The following is an 18,307-nucleotide window of genomic DNA, read 5'->3' on the forward strand; positions in this document are numbered from 1 at the left end:
ATCCCCTATTTTAAAATATCCTCTTTGGAAGAAGTCATTCTTAACATGCATGAGCCCTTTTCAAAAAGGTGAATCAGTTGGTTTCACTTCAACTTGAGCCAGTGTTTTGTTTTTTAAGTATTTATTTAATAACAATTGCTGCCACATACCCTTCTCAGAAAGGAGTTTAAACAGCCATTTGCTAAGTAAACACCTATTCTTTAACTCAAGTACCTCAATACCAAGCCCCCCTTGATCCTTAGGCCTACAAATAATGTTTCATTTTGATAATCTATACTTCTTCTTGTTTTCATCAGATTGCCAAAAGAAATTAGATCGATAATAATCTCGCGTTTCCGAACTCCAACAGGGATTTCCAAAAAGGAAAGCATAAACATAGGTTAACTTGTGAGTACCGAATTAATCAACACCAGTCTATCACCATAAGAAAGCTTCTTACTACGCCAACATCCTAGCGTAGAAGAAAATCGACACTCAATGGGATTCCACTCGGCATTTCTCAGTGTTCTATAGTGTATAGGAATGCCCAAATATTTAAACGGTAAGGCTCCAGACTCACACCCAAAAATATTTCTATATTGGTGTTCCATATCTTTAGCCTTTCCAAAGCAGAATATTTCACTCTTATGGAAATTGATTTTTAAATCCGATAACTGTTCAAAGATACATAAAATTAATTTTATATTAATCGCCTTTTCAATATCATGTTCTAAAAACAGAATTGTATCATCAGCATATTGGAGAATGGAGATTCCACCATCAATCAAATGTGGTATTAATCCCCCAACTTTTCCGTCCTCCTTAGCTCTCGCAATAAGAATGGCTAACATATCCGCAACAATATTAAAAAGAATTAGAGACAAAGGATCACCTTGCCTCAAACCTTTCTTCGTTTGAAAATTATGCCCAATATCATCATTGACCCTAATTCCCACACTCCCACCTTCCACATATTGTTTTATCCTATCACACCAAACCGGATCAAAACCTTTCATGCGTAATAACTGTTGCAAAAATGACCATTTAACTTTATCATACGCCTTTTCAAAATCAATTTTGAAAATCACCCCACCCTATATTGTTGAAAATCACGCCACTTTAGTGAAAATTTTCAAACTAACATTCAACAGACAAATCGGCCTATATTGTTGGATTTGAGTCGCATTTTCCTTTTTGGGGAGGAGAGTTATCACTCCAAAATTGACTTTATACAAAGGCAACCTCCCATTTTGGAAGCACTCAAATAAAGCCATTACATCAAATTTGATCACTTCCCAACACTGTTGATAAAATTTGGCGGGGAAGCCATCGGGACCCGGAGATTTATTATGTTCCATTTGAAAAACTGCCTTACGGACCTCCTCCACCGAGAAGTCTGCAATCAAAAGGCTATTCTCATCCGCAGACAATTGCGGTATATCATCTATTCTATCTTCGTTCAAAGTAACCGAGTTGGGGTTCGGGTCTCCAAATTATAGTATTCTGTAATGTAAACTTTTAAGTTGTCCTCTCCCACAATAGTACCCTCCTCTTGCTCCAATTGATAGATTTCATTTTTCCTATGTTTACCATTTGCAATAAGGTGAAAGTAATTAGTATTATCCCCTCCCTCTTGAATATATTTAACTTTAGCTCTTTGCGCCCATTTCATTTCTTCTTCTCGGCGTAGTTTGTTAACTTATCATTCCAATTTTAACTCATCTCGCTCATTCGCTGACAGTGGTATAGTTTCTGCTTTGATGTCCAGATCATCAATGATCAACAAAAATCTTTGTTTTTCTTTCTTATATCTCCCGCTTAATTTTTTTGCCCATCCCCTTAAAAAAACGCCTTAAATGTCTAGTTTTATTTTGCCAAGTTTGAATAGGAGTTTTCCCAATAGGACCTACAGCCCATTCAGCTGCAATCAAATCATGAAAACCCTCCTGTTCAAACCAAGATAGTTCAAACGAGAAGCGCGTCTTATTTCCAATGTGAGCTTGACGACCAGTGTCTATCAGCAAGGGTGTATGATCCGATCCAGATCGAGTCAAAGCCCGGACCGATACTAAAGGAAATTTCTATTCCCATTCTACACTCGCTAATACTCTATCTAATTTTTCGTAAGTAGGTGTTGATCTTCTGCTAGCTCATGTATATTGTCTCCCGGACAACACAATCTCTCGTAGATTTAAATTTTCGATGATTGCATTAAAAATAAACGGCCAACGAGGATTATAATTGTCATTACTTTTATCCTCCGGTCGCCTTAGAATATTAAAATCCCTCGCCAAAAGCATTGGCAAAGTTTCTGAATCACACATCCTAACCAACTCCGATAAGAACTCGTGTTTATGTTTATCTTGTGTCGCTCCATAAACCGGCACCAACAACCATTCGAAGCCATCCAATTTCGATTTGACCGATAATTTAACACAAAAATCACCCGTCTCTACTTTATTCACCTTCAAAGTCGTAGTGTTAATTCCTACAAGGATTCCCCCATACCTCCCATGTGGTGGTAAACAAAGCCACTCAGAGGTCGTTTGGTATCCATCATTTGGGCCTGGAATCCTGGAATTCATTTTGGAATTCCATAGGTGGGCTGTTTGGTTGCCACAGAATTGGGCTGTCATTTCATTTAGGAAATCCAGCAAAATGACGTCATGGGTAAACACAATTCCAAGCTGAGACCTGTCATTTGCGTTTCTCTATAGAAGCCATTTACAAATTCAATATTGAATTCTGCTGTCATTTGCAATTCCTGTGGCAACCAAACAAGTGTCCATTTCTGGAATTACAATATAAATGAAATGAATAATACATGTATTCATTTCAAAATGCTACAAACGAACCACCACTGGAACAAACCATCAACTATTTGAACTATTCAACATCGTCAAAGAGTGAAGAGGTGGCCGCCGTTTGGAGAGGTAAAATTTCAGCGTTATGGCTCCATCACCAGCAGGAGGCGCTCGGACCAGCTTCTTCAGTTCAAGACCAATGGTATGCCACAAATTCAACTCAAGATCTGCACATCAACCATTAGATGTTGCCTTCTCCACGGACGATTGTCTCCCATCCATGGAGCATTCCAGGCACGAAAATCTTTATAGATGTTCATGGACGCAAGTGCAACATCAGGGCAGTTCTTTGTCAAAGGCAGGGATTGGAGTTTTCATTCAGATTGAACACCCTAATCGCTTCGCTCAGCTCATCACCTCAACTATTCCCCCCTGGCCTCTTCGGCGCTGCAAGCTGAAGCTTTTGGACTTCTTGCAGCAAACTTGGCGCACCATCTTAGCTTCAGCAGGTTCACTTCTTCACCGACAACGCAATTCTAGCAAAGGTAGCAACTGCTTGTAACATAACTGAAGCCCCAAATGACTGGCAGATCAGACCACAACTAGCTGCTCTTTTTAGCAGGCCCTCTTTCAATCAACAGAAAATATTTCATGCTCACAGGATTACTATATAACTTCAAAGCTAAATTCCAAGGAAAGCTTGCTACTAGGATTCAGGTTCAGGATAGACCATTCTCCTCCGTTGCCTTGCTAGCAATCAGGACAGTGTATTTTTAGATTTCAGCGATAAGACTTGTGCACGCTTGCCATTGTAAAATGTGGCTGAAGCTCATGGAAAAAAAATCCGCTCGCCTGGTCCAATCCAGCGCCACGCCTTCGATTGCTAATACGCACCCAAATATTTTCCTTTTCCACGCACACCACAAGTACACAGCTGTCTACTTCTTCCTCAGCTGCCTACTTTTTACATTAACACGGAGGGACTCGCCAAGTGGATGCCCGTAAAAAAAGTGGATGCCCGACAACATGCGTCTTGTTCCTAAAGGGTCCAGGTACCGAGTTCAGGGCATGAGCAATGGAGGCAGCTGTCCAACTAGGCTTGGATAAAACTTTTGACATATGAATGCCATGTTATGGTCCCATTAATATGTCTTTCTCTCAAAAGCTGATTTGGTTTTTCTCTTTCTCTCTCACATTTTCCATTTTATGGCTGAAGAGGTTGCCTCCTGATGAAGATGCTGCCTCCTCATTCTAACCTACTTTGACCACCCGAACCTAGTTAAAGGTGTGAGGCAACACCCCTAGGCTATGCATTGGGCATGCCCTCATCGGCTTCGCCAGTCGCCATCACCCATCAGCATCTCATCTCCAACCAAGACTAGGCGCCAAGCGTATACCAACTTTGAAATTTTCTACTAGTCGTAATAGACAGCTGACCAAATCACCCCAGTAGATCGCTCCTACACGCAGCCTTCCTTTCTCCTTCTCAATAATTTCCCTCCCTTCTGGCTGCTGCACTTGCAACGTTCCTCGCACATGCCCGCGCTGGCTGCCACGGCCAGCCCCAGCACCTTATGTACAGCCATAGCCGTCATACAGCATCTCGCTATATTCTTCGTCTCGCTAGCTCCATGCGTGCTTCTGGATCGATGAAGTCAGCGACTTCCCTTCTCCTCGGCGCGGCGCTTGCAACTGCCTTCTTCCTGCTCTACACTTCGGTGCGCCGTGACCTTGACGACGGGCCGGCCAGGTCGCCACCGCCACGGTGGGCGCAGGAGAAGCGGGAGGATAGCGTCAGGGCTGCCGCTGATCGACCCAGCAATCAGGAAGCGGTTGTGAAGGGGGAGGAGGAGAAGAAGGACGTCGTTACCAGCAGCGACGGTGGAGGTAGAGATGGTTCATCGTCACATCAGCAAAAGCAGCAGCAGCAGCAGCAGATTGTGATGCCTGCAGAACAGAAACAGGTATGTCTTCGCTTTAATTATTGTAAAACAAAAGTTAATTATAGGAAATACAGCCTTCTTATTTCTCTGGTTTTCTGTATATATATGTAATACTTAGGAAATAAACCTTTTTTTTGTCTTGTGTGACATGAGCAGCTCGTTAACAACTTTGAGTTTAAGAATTCAGGGCACTGGTTTTCTTAGTTAGAGACTTCACAAATTCTGAAAATTGATCATTCCTAATCCGATTGGTGGATCCGGAACTGAAACCGCAGTTTTCTGAAAATAGTTTAGACTTTTTACTGATTAAAGAAACCATTAGTAGAAGATTCTGGGAAAAGTATTGCTAAAACTAGAGCAAGAACCCTCTTGAAATTTAGAAACAGCTAGCATTTCCTTCACCACATTGCTCAAGTGAGTCGTGTGTATTGAGATTATGATATGTAGAAGCCTAATCTTTGTTATATTCCAGAGGCAACAGCATTGTGGCCATGAACACAATATGAAGCCACCATGTGAAAAGGCATCCCCAAAAACATGATGCCAGCGGAAACGGCCAAATCATACAATTAAACAATTTCGCATGGCCAGCTAGCTTCCTGTTTCATTTGTACATGCTAGGACGCTATCAGCCTATCAGCGACTGGTCTGGCTACTTAGTCAAATGATTTAACTTTGAAAATGTTCCTTACTTTGTCGATCATTACACGCAAAACTAATTATCAAGGGTTAACAATTGCATTAACACAGAAGAAGGAAAAGCCCCAAGACCTGGCCGATCTGCTCCGGCGAGCCGCGACAGCGGACCGGACGGTCCTGATGACCGCGCTCAACCAGGCGTGGGCGGCACCAGGGTCGTTCCTGGACCTGTTCTTGGAGAGCTTCCAACACGGCGAGAACACCGCGTACCTGGTGCAGCACCTGCTGGTGGTGGCCATGGACAAAAATGCCTTCGACCGCTGCAACGCCGTGCACCCCTTCTGCTACTGGTTCAGGGTGGAGGGCATGGACTTCGCCGCTGAGCAGAAGTACATGAAGGGCGACTACCTCGAGATGATGTGGAAAAGGAACAGGTTCCAGCAGACCATCCTCGAGCTTGGCTACACCTTCCTCTTCACGGTATGATCTTTTGCGCCAAATTAAGTCTGCGAAAATTTATACATCATTGACCATCGGTTGATTGGAGCACAAAATATTTTCCTGTAAGGGAAAAGTGTGGTGGAGCAGGTGTGGTCCTGCAATGCTGAACATTTCAATGAATAGGAGACATGATTCATTCTCATGTTGATTTTGGCGTGGACAGGACGTGGACATCCTCTGGTTCAGGGACCCGTTCCCGCGCATATCCCCGACGGCGCAGCTGGTCATGTCGTCGGACTTCTTTGTCGGCGATCCCAACTCGCCAGGGAACTACCCCAACGGTGGTCTCCTCTACGTCAAGTCCTGCGCCGGCACCATTGGCTTCTACAAGCACTGGCAGTCATCGCGGGAGCGGTTCCCCGGAATGCACGAGCAGTATGTGTTCGACAAGATCGTCAAGGAAGGTGTGCCCCCTCACCTCGGCACCAAGGTGCAGTTCCTCGACACCAACTACTTCGGTGGCTTCTGCCAGCACGGCAATGATCTGAGCAAGGTCTGCACCATGCACGCCAACTGCTGTGTGGGGCAGGAGAACAAGCTGTTTGATCTCAAGAATGTGCTCGAGGACTGGAAGACTTACAAGACACGCGCCGCCGTCGGGAATACAGAGTACTTCTCATGGAGGGTGCCAGGGAGGTGCATACACTAATTAGTTGACAGATGACTTGGAGTTCTTTAATTCGTTTTGAATTAGAGGCAAAAGAATTGACTGTGAGGAATGGTGCACTCATCACCCAATCTTAAAAAAAGTTGCATCACTAATCTCTTATAGCTAGTACTTACACAACTTTACACGAAAAAGTTATCAAACACTAACTGATTTGCATCGTTTCTTCCTTACGTGAATATCTCTGATGTTCTTCCACTTTGTTGCCAAGTCGACTGAAACTCCTTATTTAAATCACACACTGCTCATCCATCTGTCTATGTATGTACGTAAAATTGAGTCCAATTAATCAAACATATGTATCTTTTAGAACCACCACGTTTGGGACACCACTGCAATTTTGACAAGTTACAGCAGTATTGTATTTGTGGGCAGCTGGATGGAGAACCAATGGTTAATTAACTTGGCAAGAAATCGACACGCGAGTTACAAGGACTTATATAAAGTCTGATGGAAAATTTAGCCCTGATGGATGCTGTTCAACAAGGTCATAATATCTGCTAATTAAATTAGACTTTTATTGGAAAAGTATACGCATATTTAATTTAGTTGTGGAAGTGGGTAGGATACCTATGTAGTAGCAATCTAGGAACAGATAAATACTCCCCCAGTTAACTATTATTATAATATGTTTCTTATATTTTAGTGTGGAGTAGATGTAGAACGAAATGAGCAAACCTACACACTAAAACATACCTAGATATATTCATTTTTGGAAAAAGCTTAAACATCTTGTACTAGTGAATGGAGAGAGTATATGCATGGTACGTCTTTGATAAAAATCAGGCATAGTGAAAACTCGATGTATCGTAAGTTTGACTAATTTTGTGGTAAAGAATATTAAAATCTATAACGTTGAACAATTACACTGCTAAAATATATTCTATAGTGGATCTACTGATACTTTGTTTCTAATTTTGTCTATAAAATTTTCAAACTTAAAATACTTCTACGTTTTAAATAAAAAAATATGCCTTGGTTTTCAGTTTTTTGGGATGGAGGTAGTACTAGCAGATATAGGGAGATTACATTGACATAGATCTGGTGAGAAAGATTAATGAGTCCATTCATTGGAGTAGAAGCGCTTGTTTGGCTTGATGAGCCGCCTAGCCCGGATGTTCTGAGCCGGTGTGTCTTCCTCGTGCAGCTCTGCTATCTTCGCACGAGGTCTGGACAGCTCGGAAAGACCAATTCGTTCTTTAATCAACTTCATGTCAGCGTGTGCCTCATCCACCGCAGCGTTCAAGGTTTGCCGCTCTTTCCTCATGTGAGTCATCAGACCGTGTAGTTCCACCACTTGCGCTTGAACCTTCCGAATTGAAGACATTTGTTCTGCCTCCAGCTTGGCGATCTTGGAGCTAGCTCGTGCCCCCGTGGCCTCCAGCTGTCTTTCGTATAGCAACACCACCTCAGCAATCGCCTTACTAACATAAACTTTCACTTCCTACAAATGAAAAAAGCTTGACAATTGTATAATACTAGCAGTCGTACATTATAAACTTGGTTTTTTTTACAGGGGTATAAACTTGGTTTCTTTTAGCTCCAACAAAAAAATCATTATAAAATTATATTTAGTACCGTATAAATCGTGGAAATACAAAACATTTGCTACCTGATCAATCTTCATTAGAAAAAGTATTTTAAAATTCAGAAAAAGACAACAACAAATCTCCGGTGAGATCTGGGTGGGAACTATGGAAAGATGGGACACACAATTTATGTTTTATAGAGAATTAGTGAGCTTGTTTGGATCCCGCGACATCTACCTTTTATCAGTTTTATGTTTTATGGAGTATCGATGAGAAACTATATATGGAAATGGGACACAAATTTTAAGAAAGATAATTCAAAGTCCAACTGATAAATGTTACAAAATAATTTCACCTTGAGAAAATGAATTGTTAGCATCCAATATAAAAATCTAAAGTCTAGGAAATCGAAACTCGGTTCCTGTGTTGCAACAAAACTCGGTTGTTGTTTTTTCGTTATCCCTTGATAATGAAAATTGATCCCCTGGGGATGGATCGCTTGGAAAAATCTAAGGTCTAGGAATCCAAGGTAGAAGCCTAACCTGTAGATGGCCACAACCATCCCACAAATTTCCTGGCGCATATAGGTTTATAATATTGTTGTCCGCAAACAGCACGCCACATTGAGGGCACTGGAAATGAATATTTGATGTGATTTATGAAACCGATTAGTAGTTTCTTTTACATAAGTACAAAGTATGCAGGGGAATACGTCATGTACCTTGGCAGTCGCGTTACCATCACGTAGTAACCACCTCTGCAGGCACGATCTGCCGTACACATGGCCACAAGGAATGCAACTGCGTTGTTTCGTAAATCCATGATCAGTTTTAATTATTTCAGAACGGAAGATCGAACCACTTTAAGGATTCGCACATGCTTCAGCCAACGAATTACGGAGTACATTAATTTGACAACATATCAATAATTCTCATGTGCATCTATCCCAATGAAAATGTTTTGGAGCCTATCTGTTTATAAGATGATCAATAAGAGTAGGGAGCGTCGCCCTTACCAGATGCGGTGAGCGCCCTCGCATGTCAGGTGCTCCGTACAGACGGAACATGTGTGCCCCGCCGACGGCTGCTCTTCAATGGCGACGACCTTGCGCCACAAAGCCTCCACCGTAGCCTCGACCTCTGCGCTCTCCGAGAACTGACCTGGCTCCTCGTCGGCGACGTCGTGGTCACTATCATCGTCGTGGTCAATATCGACCAAGTCCTCGTAATAGTCATCCATATCCTCGTCCTGATCTCCGCCGTCTTGGTCGTCAATCGTCCCCACTATCTCATCGTTGTCCGTAGCGGAAGCCGGCGGCGAGGACGACATGGAAGCGGGAAGGTGTTTTGGCGATCAGATCTTAGAGGTAGGACGTCGCTATAGCAACGGGCTGAACCCTAAAGCACAACGGATCGGATACCCACCCTGGATCAACGTTAAGCCAATGAGCCGCCGTTCATCTGAAACGAACAAACCAGCCACCGTTAGATTTTGAGATCCGTTTGTCTTCATCATATATAACGTGCGCTTTGGTAGTTTTGATCGAAAATAATTTTAGAGTGTGTCAAATATATGCACAAATTTGATTACCTTAGTTGGACATATAATTAGCTCTGGCGTGTATGTAAGTCAAGCCTATCGCGCACATGACGAGTCAAACTATATTTGAAGTCGGACACTTGGCAAAGATGAATCAAAACCGTTTGTTTGAAAAATAATATTAGGCAAAAAACCAAACACTCGGATAAGACGCCTTTTTGCCGAGTGTATTTTTTCCAAGACACTCGTTAAACCTTGTCGCCATGTGACAGGGAGTTGACGGAGGTAGCACCTTTGCCAAGTACTTAAGATAAACACACGTCCAATTTGTCGGCCGTTAGGGTTTGCCGCTTTGTATTAAACACTTGGGAAGTATTTATTTTCAAGAAAAATCCATTTATGTTTGTTTTGAATTGTGATATCAATCACCGCTTTCGGCTGCTTGTTGTTGGAGAATAGCAACTAGTATTCACAAGGGGCCATAGGCTAGTAAATGTACATGTGTGACAATGTGCAGGTAAGCCCCTCATACACTGGGGAATAACAGAAAAGGGGACTATACAACTCTAACACCCCCCTCAAACTCATGGTGGATCAACAACACTGAGTTTGGAGAGAAAGAAACCATGTTGTGCTCTAGTCTGGCCTTCGTGAAGAAGTCGGCAAGCTGAAGCTACGAAGGCACATAATGAAGGGCCATAACCCGATGCTTGCACAGCATGACGCACATAGAAGGCATCAACACCGATGTGTTTGGTGAGCTCGTGCTTCACCGGATCACGCGCAATGCTGATGGCACCGGTACTCGTCCGATAAGAGCGGAGTCGGAGCATCGGCGAAACACCAAAGTCCGCAAGTAACCAGCGTAACCAAGTCACCTCAGCCGTCAATAGAGCCATCGCTCGCAACTCAGCCTCAACACTCGAACGAGAGGCGCAACCTGCTTCTTGGTCTTCCAAGCAATGAGAGAGCCACCAAGAAAGACACAGTAGGCAGAAAGAGACTTGCGATCCTCTGGATCGCTAGCCCAGGTAGCATCTGAGTAGGTCTGTAGCTGTAAGGAGCTGGAGCGAGGAAAGAAAAGCCGACGAGAGATAGTGCCACGAAGATAGCGAAGGACATGAAGAAGATGACTATAGTGGACACTAGTGGAAGCAGCCATGAACTGACTCAGAATATGGACTGGGTAGGAGATGTCAGGACGTGTGACAGCAAGGTAGACAAGACTCCCAACCAAGTGACGATAGCGAGTCGGGTCCGAAAGAAGATCACCATCAGTGGACCGGAGGCGGACATTGAGCTCCATAGGAGTCTCAATAATGCGCTCATCACCAAGAGCGGCACGAGTGAGAAGGTCCTGAATATACTTCTCCTGGGAGATATAGAAGCCATCGGAGGTAGAGGAAATCTCAAGCCCAAGAAAGTAGCGGAGAGGACCAAGATCAGTCATGAGAAACTGATCGCGAAGACGGGCCTTGACAAAGGCAATGTACTCAGGGTCGTCGCCTGTGATGATCATGTCATCAACATATAGAAGAAGCAGAGTCCGACCACGAGAGGATGTGTGGACAAAAAGCGCATGGTCATGGGTGCTACGGACGAAACCAGCAGCGATGACCACAGAGGCAAAACGCTGAAACCAGGCGCGAGGGGCTTGCTTAAGGCCATAGAGAGAGCACCGGAGATGACAAACCATGCCATCGGGAACAGAGTAGCCAGGAGGTGGCTGCATGTATACCTCCTCACTTAACTCACCGTTAAGGAAAGCATTCTGTACATCAAGTTGAGAGACAGACCAGTGGCGAACAGAAGCGACAGCAAGAAGAGTACGAACAGTGGTCATGTGAGCCACGGGAGCAAAGGTCTCATCATAGTCACGGCCATGCTCCTGCTGAAAGCCGCGAGCGACAAGGCGAGCCTTGTAGCGCTCAAGAGAACCATCGGAGCGAGTCTTCATCTTGTAGACCCACTTGCAGGTGATGGGACGAACAGAGGAAGGAGGAGTGACAACATCCCAACTGCCAGTACGCTCAAGAGCAGCAATCTCCTCAGCCATCGCTAGCTGCCATTCGGGATGAGCAAGGGCATCCCGATAAGTGATCGGCTCAAGGGTAGCAGAAAGACCGTAGTGAGTGGGAGAATAGCGATCAGGAGGAGGACGAGGACGAGCACGAAGATGGTGAGTCGGCTCGGACGGAGGGGGCATCGCATCAGAGGTAGAGGGTATAGTAGGAGAAGCGAGCATCATCCTCACGGGGACGACGGGAGTAGTGAAAAGGGTAGGAAGGGACAACCGTAGTCGAGGAAGGTGACATAGGAGGGGAAGATGTGGAGGGTGGGGACGGTGGTGAGGGAGGAGAGGGGGGTCTGGCGGGTGAAGGAGGAGAAGGTGGTGAGAGACTCGGCGAGTAGGGACCGGAGGCACGGGGAGGAGGTGAGTCAGGAAACATGAGAAAAGAGATATCATCCACCGAGAAGGAAGAGGAGGAGGGACGCGGGTAGAAAGGACGGGACTCATCAAAAGTAACATCCCGAGATATGCGCATCCGACGACCAATAGGATCCCAACATTTATATCCTTTGTGCTCAGGGCTATAGCCAAGGAAGACACACTCAACCGATTGAGCACTCAGCTTGGTGCGTTCGCGTGGAGCAAGAAGAACATAGCAAACGCAACCAAAAAGACGAAGGGTCGAGTAATCAGGAGTGTGACCAGTTGAGATGCTCAAGAGGAATACCACCCTGCAAGGCTGTGGAGGGCTGAAGTTTGATGAGATAGGTGGAAATAGACAGGGCCTCAGCCCAGAAGTGAGGAGGAAGAGAGGCAGCGATCATCATCGCACGTGCCGTCTCAAGCAGGTGGCGATGCTTGCGCTCAGCCACGCCATTTTGGGCATGGGCGCCAGGGCAGGAAAACTGGGCAAGAGTACCCTGCTCAGCAAGAAAACCACGCAACAGCTGGGAGATATACTCACCGGCGAGAATCAGCCCGAAAGACACGTATAGGTGTGGAAAACGCGAGTATGGACCATGGCAGCAAAACGCTTATATATCGAGAGAACCTCGCTGCGAGAAGTCATAAAATAAATCCAAGTGTGGCGAGAGAAGTCATCGATAAAAAGAACATAGTAGCGGTGGCCCCCTTGGAAGCAAAAGGAGCCGGACCCCATACATCGGAATGGACCAAATCAAACGGACGCCGAGATACGAGACGCACTAGTAGGATAAGGTAACTGATTCTGTTAACCAAGCCTACAACCCTGACAACCCTGAAGCGAGACATCTCCTGAGACAGGCCCCAGAAGACCTCGACGAAGTAAAGATGACAAGCGAGAACCACATAGATGACCAAGACGGTGGTGCCACTTCTGAAAGGAGGCGGTGGTGGAAGCAGCAAGCACGCATGGAGCGGTCGATGAAGTGTGGGAAGAAGGAACATGAAGCCGATCAAGCTCCCAAAGTCCACGGGAGTCACGACACCGAGGGCCAGCCCCAACCGGGGCCCGAGTGTGAGTGTCTCGAACAGAACAAGAATCAACATCAAGAATGACCCGACAACCAGAATCGGTGAGTTGAGCAGACGGAAAACAAATTCATGGTAAGACGGGGAACATGAGAAACATCGGGAACGGAAAAGGAAGAAGTAGAAAGAGTGCCACGACTAGCAACGGGGAGAGAAGTACCATCGGCGGTAAGAACACTAACGGGAAGAGGAAGATGTCGAAGAGAAGAAAGAGAGGAAGAATCAGGAGACATGTGAAAAGAAGCTCCAGAATCCAGAACCCACGAAGATGTACCTGACTGTGGAGAGGAAACAGCCGCGGAGGCAGCGAGTACCCGTCGAAGCGAGCCGGAGGAGGCAAGGAGACGCTGAAGTCTCACTATATCCTGCTCAGTGAAGCCGGTGGTGACAGGCGGCGAGGGTGGAGCACGAGGAGGCACACCCCGCCGCTACGGTAGCGATCGGACTCAAGGTGACCGAGGCCTCCGACGGTGAGTGCAGAACCGAGGAGGGCGAGAGCGACCCCCACCGCGAGAAGAGCGGGCTCCTCCGAAGCGGCGAGCACCGGTGTAGGAAGAAGCGGCGGGGCAGGAGCGAGGGGGACCTCGAGCGGCAAGAACAGAAGGTGTCCCAAGCGAGGCCAGCACCACGCGGACGAGTCTCCTCGGCACGAAGCTCGGTCAGCACCTCCGAGATAGGAACACGGCCTCGAGCAAACAAGCCGAGCACGACGAGGCTCAAACTCTGGGCGAAGTCGAGACATGAACTCATGGATCCTCTGGAAGTCCATATCTGAACGTACTGTCCGGCAACACTTACAAGTACCACAGACAGCACTGCGAAGGGAGTCAAGCTGGCGCCAGATCGCCGCACTCTAGGTGTAAAACTCATCAACGGTGGAGTCACCCTGTCGAAGATCATGCTCCCGACGCAACACGGATAAGTACGAGAGAATCCCCGGAAGGCTGATATCGCCGACGAAGGTGAGACCACATGTCGGCAACGGTGGCAAGGCCCATAAACTCGAAGCAAGCCGTGGCTGAACACTGCGAGAAAGAACAGCAGCAGCCACGGCATCCTCATCACACCACCGAGTAAAGGTAGCCAAGCCGTCACGATAAGAGCCAAGAGCCTCTGAATAAGCAAGTACCTGCTCCTCATATGCCTCATCAGCAGTAGCCTCGGCAGACTTGGCTGCATCCCGATCAGCCTGAGTAGCATCCTCAGCAAGGGCCTGTGGCACGGACGGTGGAGTAGGGGGCACAGGAGCAGTGGGGTGCGGTGGACAAGAGACCTCACCGATAAGAACACCCCACAACCGAAGACCACGCATGTGAATTCGCATAAAGGCAACAAATTCCCCGTAGTTGGTACCATCAAATATCACTGGGCACCGAGGAATACTGACATAGCCAGAGGCAGAGGACGCCATTTTTTTTTGGATCTGGATCAGATCTGATCAGACCAGCAGCAGCCCGCAGCACCAGGACGGACCAGTGCACGCTAGAAATGGCACTGCGGCGGCTGTTACCGACCGGGGGCAGTGCGGCGGTGGCCGGAGGCGGCGTGGCGGCGGCCGGAGACGGCGTGGCGGCGGCCGGAGACGGCGTGGCGGCGGCCGGAGACGGCGTGGCGGCGACCGGATCAAGGCAGGCCGGGACGGGGAGAGCCGGTGCCAGCCGGATCAGGGGCGGCGCGGTAGTGGCGGCCGAGGGCCAGCCGGACCGGGGGCGGCGAGGCAACGGCAGCCGGGGGCCGGAGGCGGCCGGGGGCGGCGCGGCAGTGGCAGCCGGCGGCCGGACGGGGCAGCCCAGGGCCGGCCGAAACGAGGACTGCCAGCGATTTGGAGCCCAAAAAACGAACGAAAAAGGCTAAAATTTCTTGGAAAAAGACTCAATCCCGACGAGATCGGGAGAGGAAAAGAAAAGTGGAGCAGCAGCGGCCGGAAAGATCATCGGCGGCGGCGCGGATCGAGCACGGAGTTGCAGCGTGCAAAGAGCTAGACCATGAGCTCTGATACCATGTTGGAGAATAGCAACTAGTATTCACAGGGGGGCCATGCCGACACAGATTTCTCCCGACCACCAAACCCACCACCCTGAACGCTCCGACATGCTCCACCAAACATGGCACCCACCAGCACACGCCACCATGGTCGTGTGGTCACCGGAACAGGGCCTAGAGGAAGAGACGACATGCAGCAGGGACGGGGGTAGCGGCACCACAATCGGGCGGGACGGAACTACCTCCACCGCCTTCGCGATCGCCGACCGGACATAGCAAAGAGGGCAAACCAGGCCCGATCTAGCCCGGCCAGGCCCAAACTGGCCCGTAAAGCCCTACTGCCAAGCTGCAGCATGCCGGTCGAAGCGCCGCCGCCACCCATCCACCGCCGCTGCACCATCTCCGCCGTCAGGGAGCACCGCCGGCGCACCGAAATGCAGGCAGCCCGCCCAGCCCATCTGGGCCCCGAACTGGGCTAGATCTGGGCCGAGCAGGCCCCGCCCGCCTTCGCTGTTCCGCCGCGAACTGGCTGCGTCGCCGTCCCTCCTCCCACCCGGCGCGCGAGTCTCACGCCGCTGCGCTGGACGGCCGCCAGCCGAGCTGCACAGTACCGCCAAGGAGCCCCTCCGCCCCCGCCGCGCCGCGGGGAAAGTCAGCCACGCCGCCGCTGGCACCGCGCGGGCAATGCCCGGCGGCCCACGCCGGTGGCGACGGCCGGGGGAAGAGGGAGGGAGAGGACTGGGGTCTGGGGGTGGCGGCGCTAGGGTTCGTGTATCGGCCGCGGGGGCGCACACTACTAGGAAAAGGCTTATAGCCGCACTCCTTACCGCCGGCGAGTTCGATTTGAAGATGCCAGCGGTAAGGCCTTCCAGGGTGGCCTAACCCTACCGCCGGCGAAGTCGAAAGGAAGATGCCGGGGGTACATGCGTTACCGCCGGCGAGTTCGATTTGAAGATGCCGGCGATATAGTGGGCCGCGGGGCATCCGTGTGGCCTGACCTTACCGCCGGCGAATTCATCCCAATAACGCTGGGGGTAACGGGCCTTACGCTGGCCAGCCCACTTCAAGGGCGCCGGCGGTACCACCCCTTCCACCTCCCCACCTACCAGCCACGATCCAACCCTCACCGCACCCACACATCACACACGCCCCACGACTCCATCTCGATCTCCCTCCGCCCGCTCTCCTCACCTCTCAACTCGCCGGCCGGCCGGCCGTCGCCCCTCTCCTCCGACCGCCCTCCTCCCCTCGACCCCTAGCGTGCCCCACTAGACCAGATCGACACCGCATCCGCCCTCCTTCCCCACGACCTCGCCCCAGCTCCGGCGCTCCATCCTGGCCGCCTACCGACCCACCCCGACCTCACCACTGCACCCCCTGCCGAATCGCTCGCTAACCCGCCTCCAATCGACCTTCAAACCGCGCCGCCGCGAAACCCTGCCTCGCCGCCGGCCGTGTTGCGCCCTTCGGTCGTCGCGTCTGGAGGCCGTGGCCATGCAGGTGAAGCCGTAGCTGGCGGCGTGATGTCGATCACTTCAGGTGCTGCTGGAACCTGGAGGTATGAGCCGTGCTCCAAACCCCCAGCACCCAATCCTCTTCTCCCCAATCTGAAAAATTCCATCTTTTTTGAGCAGGCAGTCGGACACAGAGGCGGGATGGGCTGTTTGTGGTCGATCTCCGCCTTCCACGGGATGCAGTGGTAGCACGGCGGAGGTGAGACCAACTCCACGATCTGCTGTAGGGATTTCCCTCTCACTTCCGTTTCCACAAGGTTTGCTCTACCGCGACACCGGCGTCGTCAACTTCATCACTGGGATCTGCAACTCGGCACCCTGCTGAGTTTTTGGCGGCGGCTATGTAGCTGCTATGTTATCATAAGGTCACAGTCTAAACAGTATACATGCTGATGTTTTCCATCTGATTAGGTTCACAATGCTTCATCCATCTTATCAGTTGAATGATAATACTTCTTTGTTGCTTTCCTCAGTTAAGACAAGAGATGTAGAACTGAACTGGGTTGAACAAGCTTGAAGATAATTTTCTGAATTTGATCTTATACTGAGATACGTAAGTGCCTTGCGGTTCTAGCTCCTTTGTTTGTATGCACTTCTATATATTTATCTGATTGTCAAAGTGGTGCTAAATTTCTGATTTGGAGTGCTAGTATCATCATGTTCAGAAATTAGTAATTCCATATAGAATATCTAAAATTTAGATTGAACTTCTGAAGCACACATTGGCAATTTTTCAAGACATGTTTACTTGATTATTTCTGTTTAAAGATGAACCTTTAGTTTAATTAATCAATCTTCTGTTGTGTCTTAGGGGAATTTTAAAGAGTATTTATACAGTTTGCTTATCCATTCAGCAAAGGGAATTATGTACTTGCAGAAACTGTCTAAACTGTTCCTGGCTTGAAGCTAGTGATGTCCAGGAGCATTTAGGGTGTGTTAGGGAGAGCTCCACTCCACTCCACTTCCCTCCATACCTAAACTCCACTCCGCCAGCAAGCTCTGGTGCAGCCTATGTGTTAATTGAAGTACACTATGTGTTATACTAGGATGGTTATTATTTATTGCACACAGAAGCATTTTTTCTGCAATGAATAATGGAGTTCAGGATTTTGTATTATTTCTTAACTTCCTCACGGTGGTTGCTGCTTCATTTTTGTGTCTCATGGGTAGTCTCCCCTAGCTTTCAGGCGACAATATGTTCCATCTGACTAGTGGTATGTCATGAGGCAACTATAACACTGGCAATTTTGTGTACCAACGATTATATTTGTATGCCTTCCTGTTTTTAGAACTAGCTAAATGATTATTCCATGCTTTTTCAGTTGTATTTCAGTTTTGAATTAAACCTGGCAGAGTACATGCATGATTCACCTTTTTATTTTCTATCCTGTTCATTAGGTCATTCATCTGCTTTGAGATGATCTGAACACTTTATAATTTACAAACCTGCTTAGTCTGAAATGCCAGGCACATATATCAGCTCACTTTTGTGTCTCATGGGTAGTCTGAAACTCCCATGCATTTCATTTACCGCTCTTCTTCGGACTTGCCATTAGTATTTTTTTTAGCTTACTCCTGGATAATAATTCAGTAGCAGTAGTTGATAGTAATAGCAGGAAGATATTCCTTACTTTTTTTCTTTCAAATTGCCTTCTAAACATAAATGCTGCCATGGTATACTCCTTA

General features: G+C 48.1%; 1 protein-coding gene across 1 annotated transcript; it reads left to right on the top strand.

Annotated features, from left to right (window-relative positions):
- Window positions 1–4,254: 4,254 nt before the first annotated feature.
- LOC124698598 (uncharacterized protein At4g15970-like) lies at window positions 4,255–6,682 on the top strand. Its single transcript, XM_047231081.1, has 3 exons — window positions 4,255–4,747; window positions 5,480–5,845; window positions 6,030–6,682. The coding sequence occupies exons 1-3, from the start codon at window positions 4,358–4,360 to the stop codon at window positions 6,513–6,515; spliced, it is 1,242 nt and encodes a 413-aa protein (XP_047087037.1). The 5' UTR covers window positions 4,255–4,357; the 3' UTR covers window positions 6,516–6,682.
- Window positions 6,683–18,307: the final 11,625 nt, after the last annotated feature.

The sequence above is a fragment of the Lolium rigidum genome, chromosome 3 (assembly GCF_022539505.1).
Source record: "Lolium rigidum isolate FL_2022 chromosome 3, APGP_CSIRO_Lrig_0.1, whole genome shotgun sequence".
Taxonomy (NCBI): Eukaryota; Viridiplantae; Streptophyta; class Magnoliopsida; order Poales; family Poaceae; genus Lolium; species Lolium rigidum.

Excerpts from the sequence above, each read along its gene's own strand:
- LOC124698598 (XM_047231081.1), top strand. The coding sequence starts at position 4,358 with ATGTACAGCCATAGCCGTCATACAGCATCTCGCTATATTCTTCGTCTC. Across the intron at positions 4,748-5,479 it reads TGCCTGCAGAACAGAAACAG|AAGGAAAAGCCCCAAGACCT; the intron begins GTATGTCTTCGC and ends TTAACACAGAAG. Across the intron at positions 5,846-6,029 it reads GCTACACCTTCCTCTTCACG|GACGTGGACATCCTCTGGTT; the intron begins GTATGATCTTTT and ends TGGCGTGGACAG.